Source organism: Nycticebus coucang, chromosome 6 (assembly GCF_027406575.1).
Source record: "Nycticebus coucang isolate mNycCou1 chromosome 6, mNycCou1.pri, whole genome shotgun sequence".
Classification (NCBI taxonomy): Eukaryota; Metazoa; Chordata; class Mammalia; order Primates; family Lorisidae; genus Nycticebus; species Nycticebus coucang.
Genome location: NC_069785.1, coordinates 80,584,757 through 80,609,134, shown reverse-complemented (window position 1 = coordinate 80,609,134; position 24,378 = coordinate 80,584,757). Strand labels below are relative to the sequence as shown.

Sequence of the window (24,378 nt, the reverse complement as noted above, 5' to 3'; positions counted from 1 at the left end):
TGTGCATTTCATTGCTTTTGGTGGGTGAACAAAGGAAGTAAACTAACGCATTATAAATGAAAACCTAGAATGGTAGGTATTTGTCAACTAGTCAATGCTGTCATATTCCCAATAGAATGATATTCAAGTGTGAATTTCTAATTACGCAAATATCTAAATAGATAACATACAGGTAACACCAATTTTCTCTCATTATCCTTTCTTTCCTTTGCACACAGTGATAACCTTTAGCTTTTCAGTTACACCCCGTGCCTTCCAGAACAAAGACTACCTTTACTAGTCACCCATGTACATGTGATCATGTTCTGGACAGCAGAATGGAAGGGGGAAATGATGTGTGTCCTTCCAAAGTCTGTGATCTCCCCCGCCACTTCTCCATCCTATTGCTTGGAAGGTAGATCTGGTAGTGAGCCATCCTTGACCCTGTAGTGGAGGCAGCGCCCCACTGTGGCAGAGAGTACAAGCTCTGCCATTTTGTGACTGGACTAACTTACCTCCAGACTGTTTTATAAGAGAGAAATTAACATCAGGCTTTCGTAAGCCATTGTTTGTTTTTTTCTTTCTTTCAGGTCTGTTGCAGGATATCCTTATATTAGCATAGCCTACCTAATACGGTATGATGTAACTAATGAATGGCACTTTTGTAATGGTCATTGGTTTGTTCTAATAGGATGGTTGCAAACCTTGCAGGTAAGTAGAACTCAAATGTATTAACATTCTTGCCTTTTTTTTTAATCACTTTTCTACTAATTTTTACCTCAAAAGAGTTTTCTCTTGTTATTTATATGATTAAATACTTAAGAGATTCCTTTATTTTATGGTTACTCTAAATCTTAGTTCCCTGAGGAAAGTCCAAAGAAAAGTTAGTCAGAACTATTTTTTTTTTTTTTTTTTTGAGACAGAGTCTCTCACTGTGTTGCCCTTGGTAGAGTGCCATGGTGTCATAGCTCACAGCAACCTCAAACTCTTGGGCTAAAGCAATTCTCTTTCTTCAGCCTCCCTAGTAGCTGAGGACTACAGGCACCCGCCACAATGCCTGGCTAATTTTTCTGTTTTTAGTAGAGATGGTGTCTCACTCTTGCTGAGGTTGGTCTTGAATTCTTGAGTTCAGGCCATCTACCCACCTCAGCTTCCCAGAAAGCTAGGATTACACACGTGAGCCAATTAACCTAGCCAGGATAATTTCATATATTTGGTATCAGTATAGGGTTCCTTTTTATAGCTGAGCCTTTGAGTTTATTAAGAACAATAAAATAATTCGGTTACATGATTGCAATGTTAGTGCAGAGTAGAAAGGGGAGAAGTGACCAATAGAAACAATAGTACCAACAAAAGTCATCCTCCCTGCCTCTCAAAAGGCCTCAGGTTATGTGGAAGGAGACTAGTTATGACTTTTAAAGCTCTGTAACTAATTTATTACAATTTTGAAAGCCTTGTCTTAACAACACAAAAAAGTTCAGCTCTTGTAGCACAGTGGTTACAGTACACCAAGGCTGGCGGATTTGAACCCAGCTCAGGCCAGCTAAACAACATTGACAACTGCAACCAAAAAATAGCCAGGCATTGTGGCAGGAGCCTGCAGTCCCAGCTACTCGGGACGCTGAGGCAAGAGAATTGCTTAAGCCCAAGAGTTTGAAGGTTGCTGTAAGCTATGACGCCATGGCACTCTAGTGAGACTCTGTCTCAATCACAGTGAGACTCTGTCTCAAGAAAAAAAAAAAAAAGCAAGCTTTAAAGGAATAATTATTGTTTTGCCCAAAACCAACTAAATTCCTTGAGATGAAAACCACTGTGGTTCTTTATGAAACAAGAAAATGATCACATGAAAAAACTGAGGTGAGCACAAAAAGAGAAGTAAAGGTATATCCTTAGTGAACGTACTGAGTGGCCAGCCCTCTCTCAGATGAAGATCAGATTACAGAATGGTTTATTGAATCAAGATATTAACAAATACAGATTTTCAAAGCAAAATCATTTCTGGGGCTATAGTTTGCTGTATAAAAGGCTCCATCAAGGTCCATTCCCTTTGATCCAAGTAGAGTGAAAGCCCTTAGCAGCCAAATAGAAATCTTAAGAGGGAAAGTGGAGTTGGAATTAAGACCTAGACTAGCCACCCTGCAGAGTGATACAATGGGGATCCAGTAAGCTGCTGCACTCCAGTTCTCTTGATTCTGCTTATGTCTGGATCATCTCAACATAGGCCAAATAGCAGAAGATTTGCCACTGATTGATATCACAAATTTAGCAAAATGAACATGCAAAGAATTACAATAGAAGTAGTCTCAAGTCTGAGAACTTTCTATGTAATCTACAGAAATTTTTAAGAAAAAACACATGAGCTTTTGTTATTTTACACCCACACAGACTGGCCCAGGGTTGTACTGCTATGAATTCAGTTTTATCAGGAACCGAAGTCTCCAGATACTCTGGATGAGAGAAATCATGAGATTAGATGATTGCCTTTTCAGTTGTAGAAACTGGGTATGAGCTTGGCTTAACGAAAGTCCTAAAAATAATAAAGAAAATATAATAAGCATTAGTAATATCCTTATTAAATAAATAAAATTAGTACCTATACTGTGTAAAGAATGTGTTACCAGAAAGTTATTTTAATATTGGGCCTATATAGGGCAGAATAGTTAAATTATTTGCAAGACAGGTTATAAGAACATGTACTACTACAAACTACAAAACATTGACAGAAGCCAAAAGATGTCATTTATTGTTTGGTACTAATAGTGTATGGGGCACTTTCTTTCTTTCCCTTTCTCTTCCTCCCTCCCTCCCTTCTCTTTCTTTTTCTATTTAAAGATATGAGGTCTCACTCTGTCACCCAGGCTGGAGCATAGTGGCACAGTCATATAGCTCACTGTAGCCTCAAACTCCTGGGCTCAAGCATTCCTTTTGTCTCAGCCTCTCATGGAACTATAACTAATCACAATTTCAAAAGGCTTGTCTTAAAAAAAAAAAAAGCAAGCATTCAGCCAAAATCAAACTGAATTCCTAAAGATTACAACCATCGTGGTCCTTTATGAAACAAGAAAATGATCACATGAAAAAACTAAGGCAAGCACAAAAAGACTACAAGGGTATGCCACCAAACCTGCATAATTTTTCTTATTTTTTTTGTAGAGACAGGGTCTCATTGTGCTGCCCAGCCTGATATTGAATTCCTGAGTTCAAGTATTCTTCCCACCTTGGCCTCCAAAAGTGCTGAGATTCTCTTGATTCTGCTTACGTCTGGATCATCTCAACATAGGCTAAAATAGCAGAAGATTTGCCACTGACTCAGTATCGCAAATTGAACAAAATTAGCATGCAAAGAATTACAATAGAACTAACTCTAACAAGACTGAGAACTTTCTATGTAATCTACAGAAATTTTTAAGAAAAAATAAATGAGCTTTTGTTATTTTATACCCGCACAATATAAGGCATCAGGCCTGGCCACATTTTCATTTCTTAAGCAGTTTTTTTAAATTTCCTTCAACAGGAGGGTACATACAATTAGGTTGCATTATTTGCATTTGTAAGGTAAAGTCCAAAGTGTGCAGTATACCCCACCCCTACATTATACCTGACAGATGGGAACTTAACAAGCCCCATCTCGTCTTGGATTTGTTTTTCTCTTGTGGGCCTGTAATTGCTGATGTACTAGTTTCAGATTAGCGTGGAGTATGTGGGATATTTGTTTTTCCATTCTTGAGATACTTTACTGAGGAGAATGTTCTCCAAATCCAACCAGGTAAATACAAAAGATATAAAATCCCCATCTTTTTTTTTGAGACAGTCTCACTATGCTGCCCTCTGTAGACAGCAGTGGTGTCACAGCGCACAGCAACATCAAACTCTTAGGCTTAAGTGATTCTTTTGCCTCAGCCTCCCAAGTAGCTGGGACTATAGGTGCCTGCCACAATGCCAGGCTATTTTTTTGTTGTAGTTGTCGTCATTTAGCAGGCCCAGGCCAGGTTCAAACCCACCAGCCCCATAGTATGTGGCTGGCGCCCTAACCACTGAGCTACAGGTGCTGAGCTGAATCTCCATCTTTTTTATAGCTGAATAGTATTCCATGGTATACATATACTACAGTTTATTAATCCATTCATGGGTTGATGGGCACTTGGGTTGTTTTCACACGATTGCAGTTGTGAACTGAGCTGCTATAAACCTTTGAATGCAGATGTCCTTATGGTAAAATGGTTTTTGATTTTTTTTTTATTCTTGGTATTTTGTAATGGATTGTAGGATCAAATGGGAGGTCTACTTTTAGTTCTTTGAGGGTGTTCCCTTCTCTCCATACCCCCACCAGCATTTGCTGCTTTGGGGCCTTGTGATGTGGGCTATTCACTGGTTTTGATTTGCATCTCTCTCATGATTAGGGATGATAAACACTTTTTCATGTATTTATTGGCCATTTGTCTTCTTGGGAAAAGGTTCTGTTCATGTCGCTTGTCCACTGATTGATGGGGTTATTTGCTCTTTTCTTGTTGATTTGCTTGAATTCCTTATATATTCAGGTCACTAGCTATTTGTCCACTTCAAACATAGTTTTGTTTGGTATGTCAAAGATCAGATGGTGATATGAGGCTAGTTTCATTTCTAGGTTCTCTATTCTATTTTGTAGATCTAGATCTCTATTTTTTATGCCAGTACCATGCCGTTTTGATTTCTATATACTTGTAGTATAGCGTCAAGTCTGGTAATGAGATGCCTCCAGATTTGTTTTTATCTTGTAGAACTGCATTTGGCTATTTGGGTTTTTTTTCTGGTTCCATACAAATCAAAGTACTGATTTTTCAAGTTCTTCAAAGTATGATGGTGTTTTTTAACAGGAGCTGCATTAAATATGTAGATAGCTTTGGGTGATAGAGACATTTTAACAATATTGATTATTCCCAGCTATGAGCATAGTATGTTCTTCCATTTGTTAACATCTTCTGCCATTTCTTTTCTCAGGGTTTCATAGTTCTCTCTGTAAAGATCCTTCACATTCTTTGTTAAGTATATTCCTAGATATTTCATTTTCTTTGAAGCTACTAAGAAGTGTACTGTGTCTTGGATTTGGTTCTCAACTTGACTGTTGTTGGCATACACGAAGGCTACTGATTTGTGGACATTGATTTTATATCCTGAGATGTTACCATATTTCTGGATCACTTTCAAGAGTCTCATGGTTGAGGCCCTGGGTTTTTTTTTTAAGTATAAAATCATATCATCAGCAAAGACTGAATGAATGACCTCTTCTGTTCCCACTTATATACCCTTGATATCCTAATCTTGCCTGGCTAGAACTTCCAGAACTAGAATAGTAGTCACAATAGAAGACAACCTTGTCTGGTTTTGGTTCTAAGTGGAAAAGCTTTCAGTTTTACACCCATTCAGTATAACTATGGGTTTGTCATAGGTGGGTTTGATTAGTTTAAGAAATGTGCCACCTATGCCTATATCCTTAAGTGTTTTTTATCAGAAAAGGATGCTGAATTTTGTTGAATGTTTTTTTCTACATCTGTTGAGAGGATCACATGGTCTTTGTTTTTGCTTCTGTTTATGTGGTGGATTACATTTATGGATTTATGTATGTTGAACCAGTCCTGCACCCCAGGGATGAAGCCCACCTGATTGTAATGTATAATTTTTTTATATGTAGCTGCAATCTATTAGCTAAATTTTTATTGAGTATTTTTGTATCAATATTCATTAGTGAAAGTGGTCTGTAGTTCTCCTTCTCTGTTGGGTCATTTTCTGGTTTTAGTATCAGGATGTTTACTTGATAGAATGTGATGAGGAGGGTTCCTTCCTTCTCAGTGTTTTGGCATAGGTTCTGCAATATAGGAACAAGCTCTTTGAAGGTTTGGTAGAATTCTGGTATAAAACCATCCTGTCCAGGACTTTGTTGGAAGGTTTTTTTATTGTTGAAATTTCAGTGCTTGATATTGGTGTGTTCAGTTGTATTTCTTCCTGGTTAAGTCTAGGGAGGTAGTGTGATTCTAGGTAATGGTCTATTTCCTCCATGTTTTCAAATTTCTGGGCATAGAGTTTTTTGTAGTAGAGATAATCTGTATCTCTATGGTATCTGTTGTAATTCCCCTTTTTCATTTCTGATTGAAGTTATTAGAGATCTTACTTTCCTGTTTCTAGTTAATCTAACTAAAGGTTTATCCATGTTATCTTTTCAAAGAACCAACTTTTAATTTTGTCAATCTGTCTGAATGAGATCTTTTGTTCTCAATTTCATTTCATTCTGATCTAATTTTGGTTATTTCTTTACTTCTGCTAGGTTTAGGATTGGGTTGTTCTTCCTTTCCCAGTTCCTTGAGATGATTCATTAAGTTGTTGATTTGTGCTTTGTTTTTTGGATGTGGGCATTTAATGCAATAAATTTGCCTCTTATGACTGCTTTTGCAGTATCCCACAGGTTTTGTTATCTTGTGGCTTTATTGTCATTTTCTTTATCTCCTCCTTGACCCAGCTGTTGTTCAGCATAAGGTTTAGTTTCCATGCTTTGGGGATGAAAGTTTTTGTGGGAGTTGAGTTCCCATTCCATTGTGACCCAAAAAGATACAGGTATAATTTCTATTTTTTTTAACATTGTTGAGATTTGATTCCTGTTTTAGGATATGATCAATTTTGGAGAATAATCCATGAGCTGATGAAAAGAACATATACTCCATATTATTGGAGTGGTATGTTCTGTATATGTCTGTTAAGCCTATTGTTTAAGTCCATCGTTTCTTTGTTTAGCTTTTCCTTGGAGGATCGATCTGTCTAGTTCTGTTATTGGGATGTTGAAGTTCCCAGCTATTATGATGTTATAGGATATCCTATTGTCCAAACTGGTTAAGGTTCATTTTCTAAAACAGCATTTAATTTGGGTGCATAGATATTTGGGATTGAAATTTCTTCTTGTTGTAATGTTCCCTTGACTAGTATATAGTGTCCACCTTTTTCTTTTTTCTTTTTTTTTTTTGCAGTTTTTGGCTGGAGCTGGGTTTGAACCCACCACCTCCAGTATATGGGGCTAGCGCCCTACTCCTTTGAGCCACACGCACTGCCCACCTTTGTTTTTCTTTACTTCTGTTGCTTTAAAGCCAGTTGTATCTGCAATAGGATTGTGACTCCTGCTTTCTTCTAATTTTCATTTATCTGAAATATTGTTTTCCAACCCTTCACCCTGAGTCTTGTTTTGTCCTTGGAGTTTAGATGTGTTTACTGAAGAGAACATGTAATAGGCTTATGCTTTTTTAACCAATCAGCCAGCCTGTACCTCTTCAGTGGGGAATTCAAGCCATTCACAATTAGAATTGATAAGTATGATGGAGTTCTGTTTGTCTTGTTTTTGAGGTCTGTTGCCTAGTTTTATCACTTGGGCTGTTGCGGAAGCTAGGCTTTGTGCTTTTGTTTCTGCGTGTCTTTACTTTGCTGGTTGTCCATTATGATGGTCAGTGTATCGTATGTCTGAGTATTTCCTGCAGAACTGGTCTCGTAATGGCGAATTTCCTCGATGTTTGCTTGTCAGTAAAAGATTTGATCTCTCCATCAAATATGAAACTTAGTTTAGTGGGATATAGAATCCTGGGCTGGAAGTTGTTTTGTTTGAGAAGATTGAAGACAGGCCACTCTCTTCTGGTTTGTAAAGATTCTGCCAAAAAGTCCACTTTCTCCCTAAAGTAGTGTTTTTGCCCTTGTAGGTAAGCTGTGTCTTACACCTGGCTGCCTGCAGAATTTTCTCTTTTGACTTTGGCCAAGTTGATTACAATGTATCTAAGAGATGCTTTGTTTGAATTGAGTTGTCCTGGAGTTCTATAACTATGTCTAGTATTTGTATGTCTGGGTCTAGGCAATGCTTCGGAAATTCCCCACTATGTTGTCTTCAAGTAGAGCTTCCTTGCTTTTGGAACTCTTCTTCACAATACTTATGATTCATATCTTTGTATGCTTTGTGTAGTCCTGTAACTCTCTAAAAGATTGCTCCATTTTTGCTCTTTTTCACCTTTTTTAATGATTGGGTTAGTTCAAAAATCTTATCTTTGAGTTCTGAGATTTTTTTTCCCTCTCCATGTTCTTTTCTATTGCTGAGTCTCTCTGCTGTATTTTGAAACTCCTTGAATGCCTCTTTCAATTCCTTAAGCTCAGTTATATCCTTCCTAATTATGTCCAGGTCCTTCGTGACTTCGTTTTTAATTTTGTTGACTTCTCGAGACATGTTTTGAACTCCTTTTTCCACCTTCTTTTCAATTCCTTTCATCTTATTCACCATATTTATTCTGAATCCCATTTTTATCATTTCAACAAATTCTTTGTGGATATATTTTTCAGTTGTAGCTCCATTGTAATCCCTTAGGGGAGCTGATCTGCCCTCAGTTTTCATGCTGCCAGGTTCTTTTGCTAATTCCTCCCCATGTGTGTTTCCTATTTATTTTTTTTAATTCTAAGCTAAAAGTTTAGGGCATCCCCGAATCTGTTGAGAGATATTCTGGTTGTCCTGAATTAGGTGGCTCATAGGTTTGGCCAAGTTGCACCCCTGTCTGCCAGCCACAGTGCTGGTCAATAGGCTCTTGGACTGTTTGGATGCCCTGTCAGGTGGTCTGGTGTTGGCTCCAGCTGCATCAAGATGCAGGGCTCACCATGCCCCTTCTAGGACTTCCCAATGTGAAGTGGCATCTTTTGATCTACTAGCTGCTTGGCAGGTTCTAGAGCTGCTTGGCTGCCAAATCCAGTGGGCTGGTATCAGATTCAAAGGCCCTGTGGGCAGGGCTTTCCACATCTATTCTAGAACGTGGTGATGCCAAGTGGCACTTGTTCATCTGGCACCCACTCAGTAGATTTTAGGTCTGTTTGGATTCCTGACATGAGGGGGTGATATCAAGTTCAGAGGTCTTGGGGTGTGAAACTCACCCTACTCCTTCCAGGACCTGGCACAGTGAAGCAGCCACTTGGTGCACAGCTGGCCTCTTCAACAGGGATTTAAGGCCACTTGGATACTAAAACAACTGGGTTGATACCAGTTTCAAGGACCCCCGAATGTGGAATTCACCATGCCCCTTCCAGGTCTGTCAGAGCAATGTGGCAGCTAGTTGTTCTGCTGACCTGCTCAGCAGTGTTTTAAGGCCATTTAGATATTAAAACTGGCAGGTTTGAATCAGATCCAAACACCTAGGGATGTGTTGCTCTCCCTTTCACCGTTGATTGTTTAAATGAGCCACTGCTTTCTCCTATGGCCCTTCCTGCTCACAGCCTACCAAAGCTGCCTATCAGGGCTACACAAAGTAGGGTTTCCCTGGGTTTCTTCTAAGCCAGGAAGGGTGGGGCTGGGATCAGGGCTTCAGTTGAGGCTCCTTGGCTGGGGGCAGTGCACAGATGGCAGGCCAAACCATCCCAGAGGGTGGAGTCAGGACCAGCCAGTGGAAGTCCAGTACACCAAGGTACCCACCCACCAGTAACAGATTAAAAAAACTCCTGTGGTCAGGCGTAGGGGAATCCATAGCTTTCAGACTGCCTCTCAGAGCTGCTTAGCTCAGGAATGCCTGTGGCTTCAGGACCACGCAGTGTAGAGGCCAGATATGATGGGGAGACAGGGCCCGTCCCCTTTTTTTTTTACCCTCCTGCATCCTGCGTGTTCTGTAAGCAGTTGTTCCTGCCAGCTGCCAGTGAGAGAGGTGCTGGCCACCACCACACTTGCTTGTTACATCATCGTCATGGGGACGGTGTAGGGTCTGGACTCTTTTTCACCACCCTGGCACCTGGGTCTGAGCTGGACTGATGCTCCTGACACGTGCAGAGAGCGGGCCTCAGCAAGTGGCTTTCTGTCCTGTTGCTAAAGATGGGGGGATGGACTGTCTCTAAGTCCGATGGAATTGAAATTGCTTTCTAGTCTATCAGAAAAGAAGGAGATTAAGAGGAGACAATGCCTAGGTACAGGAAAACTGGGGGTCTGGTTCCTTGTGGTACTCTCCCTGAGGGTAAGCGTTCCCATGGGTTGCTGCATGTGAAGAGCCCCTGAGTGGGGAGAGGGCCGCTCTTACCCTTCTGTTTGGCTCTAGGCTCTTTCAGATCTGGTCCACTCTAACACTGTCTTCCTCCTCTTAGCTCTTTTCAGTGGAGCAGCTGAACACCTCTGTTACCTCTCCCTGCAATCTTCCCCCTGCCCCCCAGTTCTGGTTGCTCCAGAGTTCACGTCAGTCTTGTCTTCCTGCCCCTAGCTGGGACAGTCTGACAAAAGTTGTGTCAGCGATTTGCCCCTCTATATCTCTTAAGCAGATTTTATAAAAGTTTTTGTTCTCTAGTAACTGTCATCGTAGCCAGCAAAAAGAGGCAAGATTCAGTAATTTAGAAGAAATTGAAAGAAAATATATTCATTACCATTGATGGTAAATGCAAATGAACAGATTGAGGAGAATTTTGAGACCACTGTCTTAACATTTTTCTAATTATGAGTAATTACAATTTGAAACACATATGTAAGACCTTGAATACACACAGGAATGAAGCAGAAGTGACCTGAACAGTATCAGCAAAGTGGTGGACTATGAACCTCCAACCTCCTGTTTCCCCACAGAAGCACTGAAAATAACAAGTAGCAACAGAGCCAACGTTGTGAGAGTGCCAGAATGCAGCGAAAGGCTTACAGCAACCAGGAGAAAGCTCAAATAAGGAAAACCATCCTTAAAACAATAGGAAAGCGGGACTGCGCCTGTGGCTCAGCGGGTAGGGTGCCGGCCCCATATGCCGAGGGTGGCGGGTTCAAACCCAGCCCCGGCCAAACCGCAACAACAAAAAAAATAGCCGGGCGTTGTGGCTGGCGCCTGTAGTCCCAGCTACTTGGGAGGCTGAATCAAGAGAATCGCCTAAGCCCAAGGATTTGGAGGTTGCTGTGAGCTGTGTGACACACGGCACTCTACCGAGGGCGATCAAGTGAAACTGTCTCTACAAAAAAAAAAAAAAACAATAGAAAAGCTTTGGGATTTATTTTACTGGCTCTTGCCCCACCTACCCTTTGGCGTAGGGTTGATCTTATTCTTGAAGTAGTAAAAGCCCAGTCCCCAGCTCCCTCCCTTGAACTGGAAGAAGCAGAACAGACCTTATTCGTAAATTACTCTGTAGGTTCTAATCTGTCTGGGGATGACTGACAGAAGGAACTCACCTTTGTTTTGCTTAACTGGAAAGGTGGGCACTTCTTGTAAGAGTTTCTAGGAACTACAGATGCCTATAGCAAAAGGTTATGGGGAGAGCCATAAAATAAGAGTAGCTAAGGTCCAGAGGAGAGGCTGGGGTAAGACTTGGGGAAATTAGGACATTAAAAACCACTCATATATACATGGGAGATTTAAAATGTCATACATATGCCCAGGGAAGACCTTCGGAAAAGTTCTAGAGCCTAAGCTGTCACCCCAATCTGGTCCCTAAGCTCAGCACAAGCCTAAGAGTTGGAGGATTACTCTAGCACGAAGCCAATGTGAAAAAACTGGGAGAGTCCTGGCATTCAAGGGAGTATCTGTCAAAATAGCTGAAAATGGAATAAAAAGAACAAATTTCAGTGAACACACACAGAAAGCAATAGTCTTGTAAAAAGTCTGGAAAAGTCTCAAAACAAATGGATGATAGCCTTTATCAATCAAAAACCAAACAGTCGGGCTTGGTGCTTGTAGCACAGTGGTTACAGTACCAGCCACATGCACCACGGCTGGCGGGTTCGAACCTGGACCGGGCCAACTAAACAACAATGACAACTACAACAACAAAAAATAGCTGGGTGTTGTGGCAGGCGCCTGTAGTCCCAGCTACTTGGGAGGCTGAGGCAAGAGAATCACTTACGCCCAAGAGTTTGAGGTTGCTGTGAGCTGTGACCACGGCCCTCTACTCAGACTCTGTCTCAAAAACAAACCAACAAACTAAAAAAAAACAAAACAAAACAGAAAACCCTGGGAAAGGGGAGAATCTGATACTTAAGAGTTATTGTATTACAATAGGGTATTTCACTATTTTCAAGGAAAAAAAACCAGGGAAATAATGCCCTTTCAAAGGATCAAAATTAATTGGCAGACACTGTTTCTAAAGCCCTGACATTAAAGTTATTAGACAAAGGCTAAGATAACAGCCTATGCTTAAAGCGCTAACGGGAGAAATGAACAAAAAAATTAAACCAGGAGATGATAAACAGCAAAGAGAAGAATTATGAAAAATAAACCAAAAATTGCTAGAAGAGAAACTAATGAAATTTTCAGTATAAGGGTTCAGCAGCAGATTTGAGCAGGGAGGGGAAAGATTAGCAAACTTGAGATAGGACAGTTGAAAGCAGAAAGGAGAGCAACTCAAGTATCAGCAGTTACTTAATAAGATCACACATAAAGCAGGTAAGGAAGATAAAAAGTATATTCAACAGGATGTAGTTTTAGACATCAATAACAAAAGGCCAAATTAAGCAACATGTTCTGAAACCAATGGGTCAAAGGAGAAATCACAGGGAAATTAAAAAGATGAATTAGAAATAAAAACAGCATTCCCAAATTCATGGTATGAGGCATAAGCAGTGCTAAGGTGGAAATTTATAGCCATAAATGCTTGCATTAAAAGACAAAAAAGATCTCTCAAATGAATAACCTACTTTACAGCTTGAGGAATGAGAAAAAAATGAACTAAACCTAAAGGTAGTAGAAGGAAGGAAATACATTTTAGAGCAGAGATAAAAGAAATCAGTACATCGTACATAGAAAAATGAGAAAAATCAATGAAACCATAAGTTATTTGAAAAGATCAAAAAGGTGAAAATCCTGTCTCTTTAGGTAGACAAAGTAAAAGAAGACTCAAGCTAAAATAAAAAGTGAGAATACTGTTTACAAAAATGAAAAGGGCTATAAGAGTACTGTCAACTCTTATACCACTTAGATGAAACAAATTCCAAAACTTAACTGCTCAATCATAAAGAAACAGAGAAATCTGAATAGATCTATAACTAATAAGGAGATTGAATTAGTAATCACAATTCTGAAACACAAAAGCCCTGAATTCTACCATGCAATTATAGAAGAAATAACAACGATCCTTAAACTTTTCCCCAAAATTGAAGGGGAGGAACACTTCCTAACTCATTCTAAGAGGCTTGATCCAAAACCAAAGATAGTACAATAAAAAGAATCTGCAGACTGACAGTCCTCATGAACATTGATTCGACAATCCTCACAAAGTTTTAGCAACATAATTCAGCAGCATATTAAAAGGATCTTACTCCATGACCAACTGAATTAATTTCTGGTCTGCAAGGACTATTCACCATACAAAAACCAATCAATACACCACATTAACAGAATGAAAGGAAAAAAAACACATCATCTCAATTGATGCAGAAAAAGCATTTGACAAAGTTCAACATCTTGTGATTAAAAACAAGGGAGTAGAAGGAAACTATGTCAACATTATAATGTGAAAATAAAAGCCATATGAAAATCCCATAGTGGACTTCATACTCAATGGTGAAGACTGAAAACTTTTCCTCTAAGTTGGTCAAACCAAGGATGCCCACTTTGACCATTTATATTCAGCATAGTACTAGAAGTTCTAGCTTGAGCAGAAGGTCAAGAAAAGGCATTTCAGTTGGAAAGTATGAAGTAAAATTATCTCCATTCAAAGATAATATGGTCTCATATGTAGAAAGCCATAAAGATTCCACACACAAAAAAACAGCCCATATATGAATTTGGCAAACTAGCAGTATATAAAACAAAAATCAGCTGCATTTCTATACACTAGCAATAAACAATCTAAAAGGAAAATTATCAGAACAATTTTATTTACAGTAGCAACATAAGATTAAAATAGGTTAAAACAAAGAAAGTGAATAACTTATATAGTGGAAACTACAGAACACTGCTGTTAAAATTAAAAGACAAAATAAATGAAACACATCACGTGTTTATGGACTGGAAGATTTAATATTACTAAGATGACAATACTACCCAAAGTGATTTACAGAGTCAGTGCAACCCAATGAAAATCCCAATGGCTTCTTCTTCTTCTTCTTCTTTTTTTTTTTTTTACAGATTAAAGTTTAATCAAATTATTCTCTAACGTTTTAAAGCACATAGTGGAAACTTATTACAAATAGATTCCTACAGGACACTACCAGTGTGCAGCTAGGTCGCAGGAAGAGAGAGCTCAGGCTCCTCATTCATCTTCAGTTGACACTCCATTTAATTACTGTCTCTTAGTCTGTTAAGGATATTCATAAAACTTGAGTAGACCAAACTAAAAAAAGTCTTCAAAAACTTAGGAGGCTTCTGATAGTTCATGTGCTGGCAACCACAATTAAAGTTCTTTTGTGGGCCAGGTGTGGTGGCTCACGCCTGTAATCCTAGCACTCTAAAATAGAATAATTAGCTGGGTATTGTGGCAGGCTCTTATAGTCCCAGCTATTCAGGAAGCTGAGGCATGAGGATCTCTTGAGCCTAAGAGTTTGTGGTTGCTGTGAGCTATGATATCAGCGCTCTAAGTGCAGCCAGCAACACAGGTTCTACTGCTGCTTTTTGTGGTAGGACCCTCTTCCATGTAGGCCAGTCCCTTCACTTCTCTACGTCTCAGCTTCCACATCTATCTTATCCAATGCTCATGCCAGTCCAGCCACCAAGAGATGCTCTTGCTATGTTTGTGCTGGTGCATTTTTCATTCCGTGCTCTAGGTCAGGCTTTTCCAGGTCTCTATAAACTTATGTGGTCAAGGGTTATAACACACAGACACTGCTTCTCTGGTCTCATGGGCTAATAGGGACCACAGGACTAACAGCTGATGGAATCTTCCTAATGATAATTTAAAAAAAAATTATTTTTGAGACAAAGTCTCACCCCATCCCCCTCAGTAGAGTGCTGTGGCATCACAACTCACAGCTACCTCCAACTCTTGGGCTCAAGTGATTCTCCTGCCTCAGCCTCCCAAGCAGTTGGGACCAAGGTGCCCGCCACAATGCCTGGCTATCTTTCTGTTGCAGTTGTCATTGTTTGTTTAGCTGACCTGGGCCGGGTTCAAACCTTACAGGCGCCACCCAGAAAAAATGTTTTTAATTAAAAAATTTAAAAAAGGGTGGCACCTGTGGCTCAGTGGGTAGGGTGCCGGCCCCATATACCAAGGGTGGTGGGTTTGAACCCGGCCCTGGCCAAACAGCAAAAAAAAATAGTTGGGCGTTGTGGGCTCCTATGTAGTCCCAGCTGTTCAGGAGGCTGAGGGAAGAGAATCACACAAGCCTAGACGTTGGAGGTTGCTGTGAGCTGTGATGCCAGGACACTCCACCGAGGGCAACAAAGTGAAACTATGCCTCAAAAAAAAAAAAAAAAAAAAATTGGCTCGGTGCCTATGGCTCAAGTGGCTAAGGCGCCAGCCACATACACCTGAGTTGTATGAGTGCCACCCTTTTTTAAATATTTTAATTAAAAAAATTTTTTCTGGGTGGTGCCTGTAGCTCAATGGGTAGGGTACCAGCCACATATACCCAGGCTGGCAGGCTTGAATCCAGTCCAGGCCCGCCAAACAATGATGGCTGCAACAAAAAATAGCCGGGCATTGTGGTGGGCCCCTGTAGTCCCAGCTACTTGGGAGGCAGACGCAGGAGAATTGCTTGAGCCCAAGAGTTGGAGGTTGCTGTGAGCTGTGACGTCACAGCACTCTATCCAGGGCGACAGCTTGAGGCTCTGTCTCAAAAAAAAAAAAAAAATTAAAAAAAAATTTAATGTGATGGCTTCTGGAAAGGCTTTTGTCTTGGGCTTCTGTATGGGTGCCTGTGGGTCACCATAACTGAGACTTTCTGAACTTTAGTACTACTTCCTAGAAATGCATCTGGTCTCTGAGGTGGACCCCTGGAGATTCCTCAACCCATAGTGCTGCATTTTAGCCCTGGGTTGATCTGTAGTCCCTTGCTACATATATTGCCCTGGGGGCAGCAGTGGTGGCTGCTGCATCTCAGCCCTGGGTTGATATGAATTCCCTTGCTGCACATGTTGCCCCGGGGGCACCGGTGGTGGCCTGCATCTGAACCCTGGGTTCATATGAAATCTTTTGCTGCGTACGTCGTCCTGGAGGCAGAAGTGGTGGCTGCTGCATCTGAGCGCTGGGTTGATATGAAGCCCTTTGCTGCATATGTTGCCCCGGGGGCACCAGTGGTGGCTGCTGCATCTGAACCCTGGGTTGATATGAAATCTTTTGCTGCATGTGTCATCTTGGGGGCAGAAGTGGTGGCTGCTGCATCTGAGCCGTGGGTTGATATGAAGTCCCTTGCTGCATAAGTTGTCCTGGGGGCAAAAGTGGTGACTGCTGCATCTGAGCCCTGGGTTGATATGAAGTCCCTTGCTGCATACGTTGTTCTGGGGGCAAAAGTGGTGGCTGCTGCATCTCAGCCCTGGGTTGATATGAAGTCCCTTGCTGCATACATTGTTCTGGGGGCAAAAGTGGTGGCTGCTGCATCTCAGCCCTGGGTTGATATGCAATCTCTTGCTGCATACGTTTTCCCGGGGACAGAAGTGGTGGCTGCTGCATCTCAGTGCTGGGTTGATGTGAAATCTCTTGCTGCATACATTGTCCTGGGGACAGAAGTGGTGGGTGCTGCATCTGAGCCGTGGGTTGATATGAAGCCCCTTGCTGCATACGTTGTCCCGGGGACAGAAGTGGTGGCTGCTGCATCTCAGCCCTGGGTTGATGTGAAATCTCTTGCTGCATACATTGTCCTGGGGACGGAAGTGGTGGCTGCTGCATCTGAGCCATGGGTTGATATGAAGTCCCTTGCTGCATACGTTGTTCTGGGGGCAAAAGTGGTGGCTGCTGCATCTCAGCCCTGGGTTGATATGCAGCCTCTTGCTGCATACGTTTTCCCGGGGACAGAAGTGGTGGCTGCTGCATCTCAGCCCTGGGTTGATGTGAAATCTCTTGCCGCATACATTGTCCTGGGGACAGAAGTGGTGGCTGCTGCATCTGAGCCGTGGGTTGATATGAAGCCCCTTGCTGCATACGTTGTTCTGGGGACAGAAGTGGTGGCTGCTGCATCTCAGCCCTGGGTTGGTATGAAGCCCCTTGCTGGATACGTTGCCCTGGGGACAGCAGTGGTGGCTGCTGCATCTGAGCCCTGGGTTGATCTGAAGCCCATTGCTGCATATGTTGCCCTGGGGACAGCAGTGATGAGTTGGCAACTATTTGGGGAGGTGCTTGCTGAAGTTGAGAGCAGCCGGGCTCTCCATTATTTTGAGGAAACTGAACCTGCAACTGCAACTGAGAGGAGTCCAAATCCTGCCCTTGATCCCCAGGATCCAGGTCCACTGTCAGCTGCTCCAGGAACAGCATCTTTTCTTGGTAAATCTGGGGCCGTTGGTGCTGCTCCAAGTAATACTGCCAATCATCCTGCTGCAGACATTCCGATAGTGAACACTTTTTAAAATTGTCTTCCTCTTGCTCTTCCTGCTGCTTCCTCACTCCGTACTCACTATGAAGATAACATGACAGAAAAGGGTCTGCATGCTGGCTTTCCCCAGTGTCAACCCTTTCTCTCACAAAGTAGCACACTAAAGCTTTAGGAGTGTGAAGGCAACCTGCTGGGCTGTAGCTAGGAAAAGGACAAGAAGGAGAACGCCCACTTCCTGTGTGATCTTGATTCTCCAAAGCACCACCTGGTTGCTTTATAGTGCCTGAGACTGGAAAGGACCAACTAGGGCCTGCTTGCTGACTAGAAATCCCCTGTTTCTCCAGAGAGGAGCAATCTGCTCTACCCATCAGAATCTTCTGGGCACAAGAAAGGCTCTGGTTGGTGGTGTAGTTTGGAGCTTCAGCCTGGGTATCCTGGACTTCTAAAAGTGGATGAGCTTGGACTGGGACATTGCACTGTTTCCATGTAGCAAATAGTCTGCTGCTTTCTTTGGTTGGAAGTCTGGCTCTGCTGTTCTGGAACCAGTTATCAATTACGTTCACTTGACATTGGAGTTTTTTGGCCAGTTCTTCTCTGGTTGTAAAATCCGGATAAGGATTGTATGTAAATATCTTTTTAAGTTTTTTCATTTCTTCATTAGTAAATCTGTGTCGGTGTTTTGTTTTTGTTTCTTTCCTCCTATTACTTGCTCAGGACCATCTTCTTCATCTGGAAAATCATGGGAAGCCATTGTAGATTCTCTAGCCCAGCGTCTCTCCAGATTTATCCAGGATCTTTTTTTTTTTTTTTTTTTTTTTTAAATAGAAAAACCATCCTGTAGTATATGGAATCTCAAGGAACCCCATATAGCCAAATATATATTGAAAAGGAGTAACAAGCTGGAAGACCCACACTTCCTGATTTCAAAACTTACCACAAAACTACAGTAATCAAAAACAGTGTAATCCTGGCATAAAGGCATACATACAGATCAATGGAATGGAACAGAAAGCCTAGAAATAAATGCTGTCGTATGCAGTTAAATAACATTTGAAAAAGGTGCCAAGACCATTCAATGGGAAAAGGACATTTTTTTCAACAAATGGTGGTTGCCCACTTGAGAGAAATAAAACTGGGTAGCCATGTGCTAAAGAATGTAGTTGGAACCTTGCCCAAGACAATGTGTACAATTAACTCAAAATGGATCCCAGACCTAAATGTAAGAGCAAGAACTATAAAACTCCTAGAAGAAAATAGGGAAAGCTTAGATATGGCAATATTTTCTTGAATTTGAAACCAAACTCATGGGCAAAAAAAGGAAAAATTTAAAATCTTGTGCATGAAGGATACTATCGATAGAGTAAAAAGGCAATACACAGAATGGCAGAAAATGTTTGCAACTCACCTGATAAGGATTTAATATCCAGAATATATACAAAACACTTAAAATGCAACAACCCAAAAACCTGATTTAAAAGTGGTAAAGCATGGGGCGGCGCCTGTGACTCAAAGGCGTAGGGCACTGGCCCCATATGCTGAAGGTGGTGGGTTCAAACCCAGCCCCGGCCAGAAACTGCAAAAAAAAAAAAAAAAAAAAGTGGCAAAGCAGGGCGGCTCCTGTGGCTCAAAGGAGTAGAGTGCCAGCCCCATGTACTGGAGGTGGCAGGTTCAAACCTGGCCCTGGGCAAAAAAAAGTGGCAAAGGACAGGTCGCTAAAGAAGGTCATAAAGATGGGAATAAATCAAAACCACAATGAGGTAACACTTCATACCATTAGGATGGCCATTATTAAAAAACAAAAAGTATTGACAAGTTATGTGGAGAAACTGGAACTCTTGTTCATTGCTGATGGAAATATAAAGTGGTATAGATGCTACAGAAAATAGTATGGCAGTTTTCAAAGTAAATTTAAAATTACCATTTGATCAGCAATTCCACTTGTGGGTGTATACACAAAATAACTGAAAGCAGTAGCTTGAGGATAGATTTGTATACTAGTGTTCACAGCAGCATTATTCACAGTAGTCAGAAGTTGGAAACAACCTAAATGTCCCACCAACAGATGAATGGATAGACAAAATGTAATATATCTGTAACAATAGATTATTTGGCCATAAAAAGGAATGAAATTTGATACATGCTACATAACAGATGAATCTTTAAGAAATGTTAAGAGAAATAAATCACAAAAGGACAAATACTGTGCAATTTCATTTCTATGAGGTAGCTAGAATATTGAAATTCATAGAAACAGAACAGTGGTTACTGTCCGAGTTGGGGGCAGGAATGAATGGAGATTTATTGTTTAAGGAGTAAGAGATCTAGTGTGGAATCACGGAAGAGTATCAGGGAGGGTGAATGGTGGGATCATACCTATGGTGCGTAATACAAGGGTATAGGTTGGATCTATTAGTATAGAGTATAAATGTCTTGACACAATAATTAAGTAACCAAGATGAGGTATATATTAACCAGTGTGATGTAAGCATTCCTAGTTCTATATGAAATCAGCATATTGTACCCCATAAATGCATTAATGTATACATGATCTATGTGTTTATGATTTAATAAAAAAAAAAAAACTATCAATTTGGGAGGCTACGGCAAGAGACCTGCTTAAGCCCAAGAGTTTGAGGTTGCTGTGAGCTGTGACACCACGACACTCTAACGAGGGTGACATAGTGAGACTGTCTCAAAAAAATAAATAAATAAAAAAGCTATCAAGCCACAAGGCAGAGGAGTCTTCAATGCATATCACTAAGTTAAAGCATCAGTCTGAAAGGCTGTGTACTATGATATCTGGAAAAGCAAAGTTAGACTGTAAAGACATAAGTGTTGGTCAAAAGTTCAGTGGAAGAGAGGGAGGAGAAAATAAAGTATAAGATATATCAAAACCCATAAAACTGTACATCAAAAAGAGGAACCTTATTGTAAAATTAAGGCTTTAGCTAATAATTGGTTCATTAATTTAAACAAATGTACCACACTAGTGCAAGATGTTTAATAGAGGAACTGGATGGGGAGGGGAACACTCAGGAAGCTTAGAACTGTCTGCTTAGTTTTTCTGTACATCTAAAACTTTGCTAAGAGTAAAGTACTAATTAAAATCATGTGAGGGCTTTTCATTTTGTATACTCTGTCTCAGCGTATCACACTCACGAGTATTTTTGTTAATGAGGTGAATAATGGGATGAATGAATCAAATGACACCAGGGACAGATTCAATTCCCAGTACCTACACTGGGCTAAGCTGTGTAGAAAAGCCAGTTTGCATGCCAGCCTTGAAGAGGACGTGGTTCAGAGTTTGGCTGTTAAGTTCTTCTGCCTCAACCATTTACCAGCCCTAGACCCATTCACTCTTCCAGACTGCTCCAAGACTTTATTTTCATACTTCTCAAAGTCACTAATACTTATTTCCTTTTTTTTTCCATGTAACTTAGGTGGGGAAAATATGCAGAAATTAAATTGTTCTGACCTACCCAAATCTTAATTTGCACCTGAAAAGATTAAAACTTACCATCTGCAAAATCATGCACTAGAAATTCTAGGCCTCATGAAGAAAACAGGTTTGGAACATTGTAACCTCTGTAATAACAATAACAACCCAAAATTTTCACTGGTATTTGTATTGAGAATTAGTCCATCTTTTGCCTCCTTAAACTTTCAAGATGATATTTTTTCCTGTGAGATACAGGAAGATTTTTTATTAAAAATAAGCTATGTAGGGCGGCGCCTGTGGCTCAAGGAGTAGGGCGCTAGTCCCATATGCCGGAGGTGGCGGGTTCAAACCTAGCCCCGGCCAAAAACCACAAAAAAAAAGAATAAGCTATGTAGGTATCCTTCTTCATCAACCAGTGCTTTTTTCTAATTGCCGGGTGAAACATAGTCACAGCATTTTCCTCTGTACTTAATAGCTTCTCAGATACCTTAACATAGTAAAAAGCTATGCAGTTCATGAATAGACAAAACCAGCCACTCGTTGAATAAAAAGGATTCTCATCTTTTTTTTTTTTTTTTTAAATAAGATCTACATACATTGCTAAGGATTTCTCTGTAGTTGTGGGAACATTGGTCCCTGGTTGCTTCCATATGTTAGCACACTGGGAAAAATCATCTTGAACTTCCATGTCATACTGACACCATCCTCGTGTTTACCACTTGCACATGAGCTGAGGAACATTACAGAAGCACACATGCCTTGCGGCAGGAAAGACTTGTGTTTTGTGGTACAACAACTTACACAAGTATTTTATTTAGGAAATGAAGAGTTAAATTTTTAGTTTCTTTTACCTTATGGTGTCTCATTTTCTGCCTTTGTAAAATAAAAACAGTGATTCGACTCACTTTGATGTTTCTTCAGTGTTTTCCATGACCTGTGGAAAATCAGAAGCACTGAGATGTTTTCTCCATTGTGCTTTTTCTGTATAAGCACACCTACCCACATCTCTTTTATTCACATATATAAACCTGCCCCTTCTGTTTGTGATCTGAAGAGTTGAGATTAACTGACCTGGAATATCAAAGATTTCTAATACCCTGCCCTACAGTGCTCCCCAGAACACTAAATAGTTGTGTTGTCCTCATTCAAGTCTCACACATTGTAAGTTGCCTGCCCCTGCCTTTCCTCACTATTTTCCCTATTCTAACAAGCCTAGTGATCTTTCTAAGTAAGATACACACGTTACAAGCTAGAAAAGAGGCGGTGGTGAGAGGAAAAGATTGTTAGTCATTCTAATAGCAATGACAATCATAACAACAACAATAATAATGATGACAGGAAAACAGAAGAAAACATCAAAGAAACCCAAACTAATAAAACAGGAGGCTAAATTCCCTGGATAACCAGTGAGCCCTGAGGCCAGGCTATCACTTGCATCTATAAACATGAGCTTGGGAGCTAAGCTTGCCTGCATTTGAATCTTTGTTTGCCACCTTCCAGATGGGTGATTGTGATCTTAGCCTCACTAAGCCTCAGTTTTTCTAACCATATCTGAGAATAACAGCACCTACCTCACACAATTGTTGAGACTTGTATGAGTGAAAATATTTGAAATATCAACCACAGTGCCTAGCACATGCAGGCACGTGACATTCACGATTATATCATCAACAACTTTCTTGCCTTTTGAAGAGTTGTATTTTCAAAATTAGGGTATTATTTACAATAAGGATGATGTGTAATAAATGAACAAAGTGGGAGGATCACCTAGGGAAGTTTGTGTTCTAGAAGCACACAAGTGATGGGAGCAAACCTGCCAGAGTATAGCTGAGAAGCAAAAATAAGGTTTTATGGTGTGATTGAAGGAGGGTTTTTCTTGGTGAAGGAAGGTCATTAATATGTTTTAAAATAGTGTACCTTTCTGCTATGATTTTTGTAACAAACATGAACTAACATTATTAAGCAAGTCCCAGTCTCTATAGTCAACTCTCCTAATCTGAGACTCCAACTCTACTTTTATGACACTTATCTTGTCTCATTTGGTAAAAGCCATTCTCTTTGTTTTTCTTGGAATTACGGCTTTGTAGTTATTGACTGAGATTATTTGACCTCAAAAAATTGGCCAAATGTCCTAATTTTGTGAGCCAAGCCCAATACTCACCTTATTCCGGTTTTTAACCTTTGTCCTGCTTTTTTCCTTCCATTAAAAAAACAGTGATTTAATACTTGAATCCCAAAACTTTCCCCAGTTAACCAGAGTGTATCTCTATGTATGGAAAGGCTACAAGGCCAAGGTCATTTCCTGATTGTTTCTTTTTTTTTTTTCTGTAGAGACAGAGTCTCACTTTATGGCCCTCGGTAGAGTGCCGTGGCCTCACACAGCTCGCAGCAACCTCCAAACTCCTGGGCTTAAGCGATTCTCTTGCGTCAACCTCCCGAGTAGCTGGGACTACAGGCGCCCGCCACAACGCCCGGCTATTTTTTGGTTGCAGTTCAGCCGGGGCCGGGTTTGAACCCGCCACCCTCGGTATATGGGGCCGGCGCCTTACCGACTGAGCCACAGGCACCGCCCTTCCTGATTGTTTCTTTATAAACAAGAAAGAGATCAAATCGTTGTTTTATATGTGTGTGGTTTCTAAAAATTAATTGGATTTTATCATTTGATTGAACATTCTAGAGAAAAAAAATCAAGAGACAAACCTTTTAAGGAAAAATGTGTTGATGCAATACAAGCTCGGGTGCTTTGCATTCAAGGTCTTGTGGCAGGATATAATTTCCATACTTCTTCCTCTCATATTTGGCTCCTAAAGTTAACCTGTCCAGTTAATACCATGATCAATCAAAAACTTTGTTTCTTTTTGAGAATTTCTTCACTATTTTACCACCAAGTATTTTAAAGATTAATGTGTCTTCAGATATTATTACAAATACAGCAAAGATGTTATCATTGCAAATATAGCAAAGATCAATAAACTTTCCAAAACATTAAAATATATGCTTTTCTCAGTTGTAAAATGCAGGGACACATTATTTCAGCCTCTTGATAAGTAATAATTTTGAGCACATTAAAATGCATCATTTGACAGCATCATTTAATGATGGCATCTCACTCAGTCTGGCTGAATTTTTATCGTGGTGAGATACATATAATAAGATTTACCATTTTAACAATTTTCTTTCTTTTTTTTTGAGACAGAGCCTCAAGCTGTCGCCCTGGGTAGAGTGCTGTGGCATTACAGCTCATAGCAACCTCCAATTCCTGGGCTCAAGCCATTCTCCTGCCTCCGCCTCCCAAGTAGCTGGGACTACAGGCGCCTGCCACAACGCCCAGCTATTTTTTGGTTGCAGCCGTCATTGTTGTTTGGCGGGCCCGGGCTGGATTCGAACCCACCAGCTCAGGTGTATGTGGCTGGCACCTTAGCCACTTGAGCCACAGGCGCAGAGCCCATTATAACGATTTTTAAGTGTACAGTTCAGTGGCATTAAGTACGTTAGTCCCATAAAAGACTACATCTTCTCCATAAGGGATACATTCCAAGACCCCTGCTGGATGTCTGAAACCTCAGATAGG

General features: G+C 40.7%; 1 protein-coding gene across 6 annotated transcripts in view; it reads right to left on the bottom strand.

The window, feature by feature from the left end:
* Positions 1-697: 697 nt before the first annotated feature.
* NRG4 (neuregulin 4) overlaps positions 698-24,378 on the bottom strand; it is a 145,672-nt gene continuing 121,991 nt past the window's right edge. The window contains exons 7-9 of one of the 6 annotated variants that reach the window (XR_008380647.1): positions 23,508-23,622; positions 21,659-21,741; positions 2,457-2,506 (exon numbers count right to left, since the gene is read on the bottom strand). Coding sequence is in view for 2 of the 6 variants with exons in the window: in XM_053594185.1 (XP_053450160.1) it covers positions 16,192-18,018 (1,827 nt within the window). In the remaining 4 variants the exon portion in view is untranslated. Of the gene's footprint in view, positions 2,507-13,858; positions 18,098-21,658; positions 21,742-23,507; positions 23,623-24,378 lie in introns of those variants that run through there. The other 5 variants (XM_053594185.1, XR_008380646.1, XR_008380644.1 and 2 more) reach the window with 5 other exon arrangements.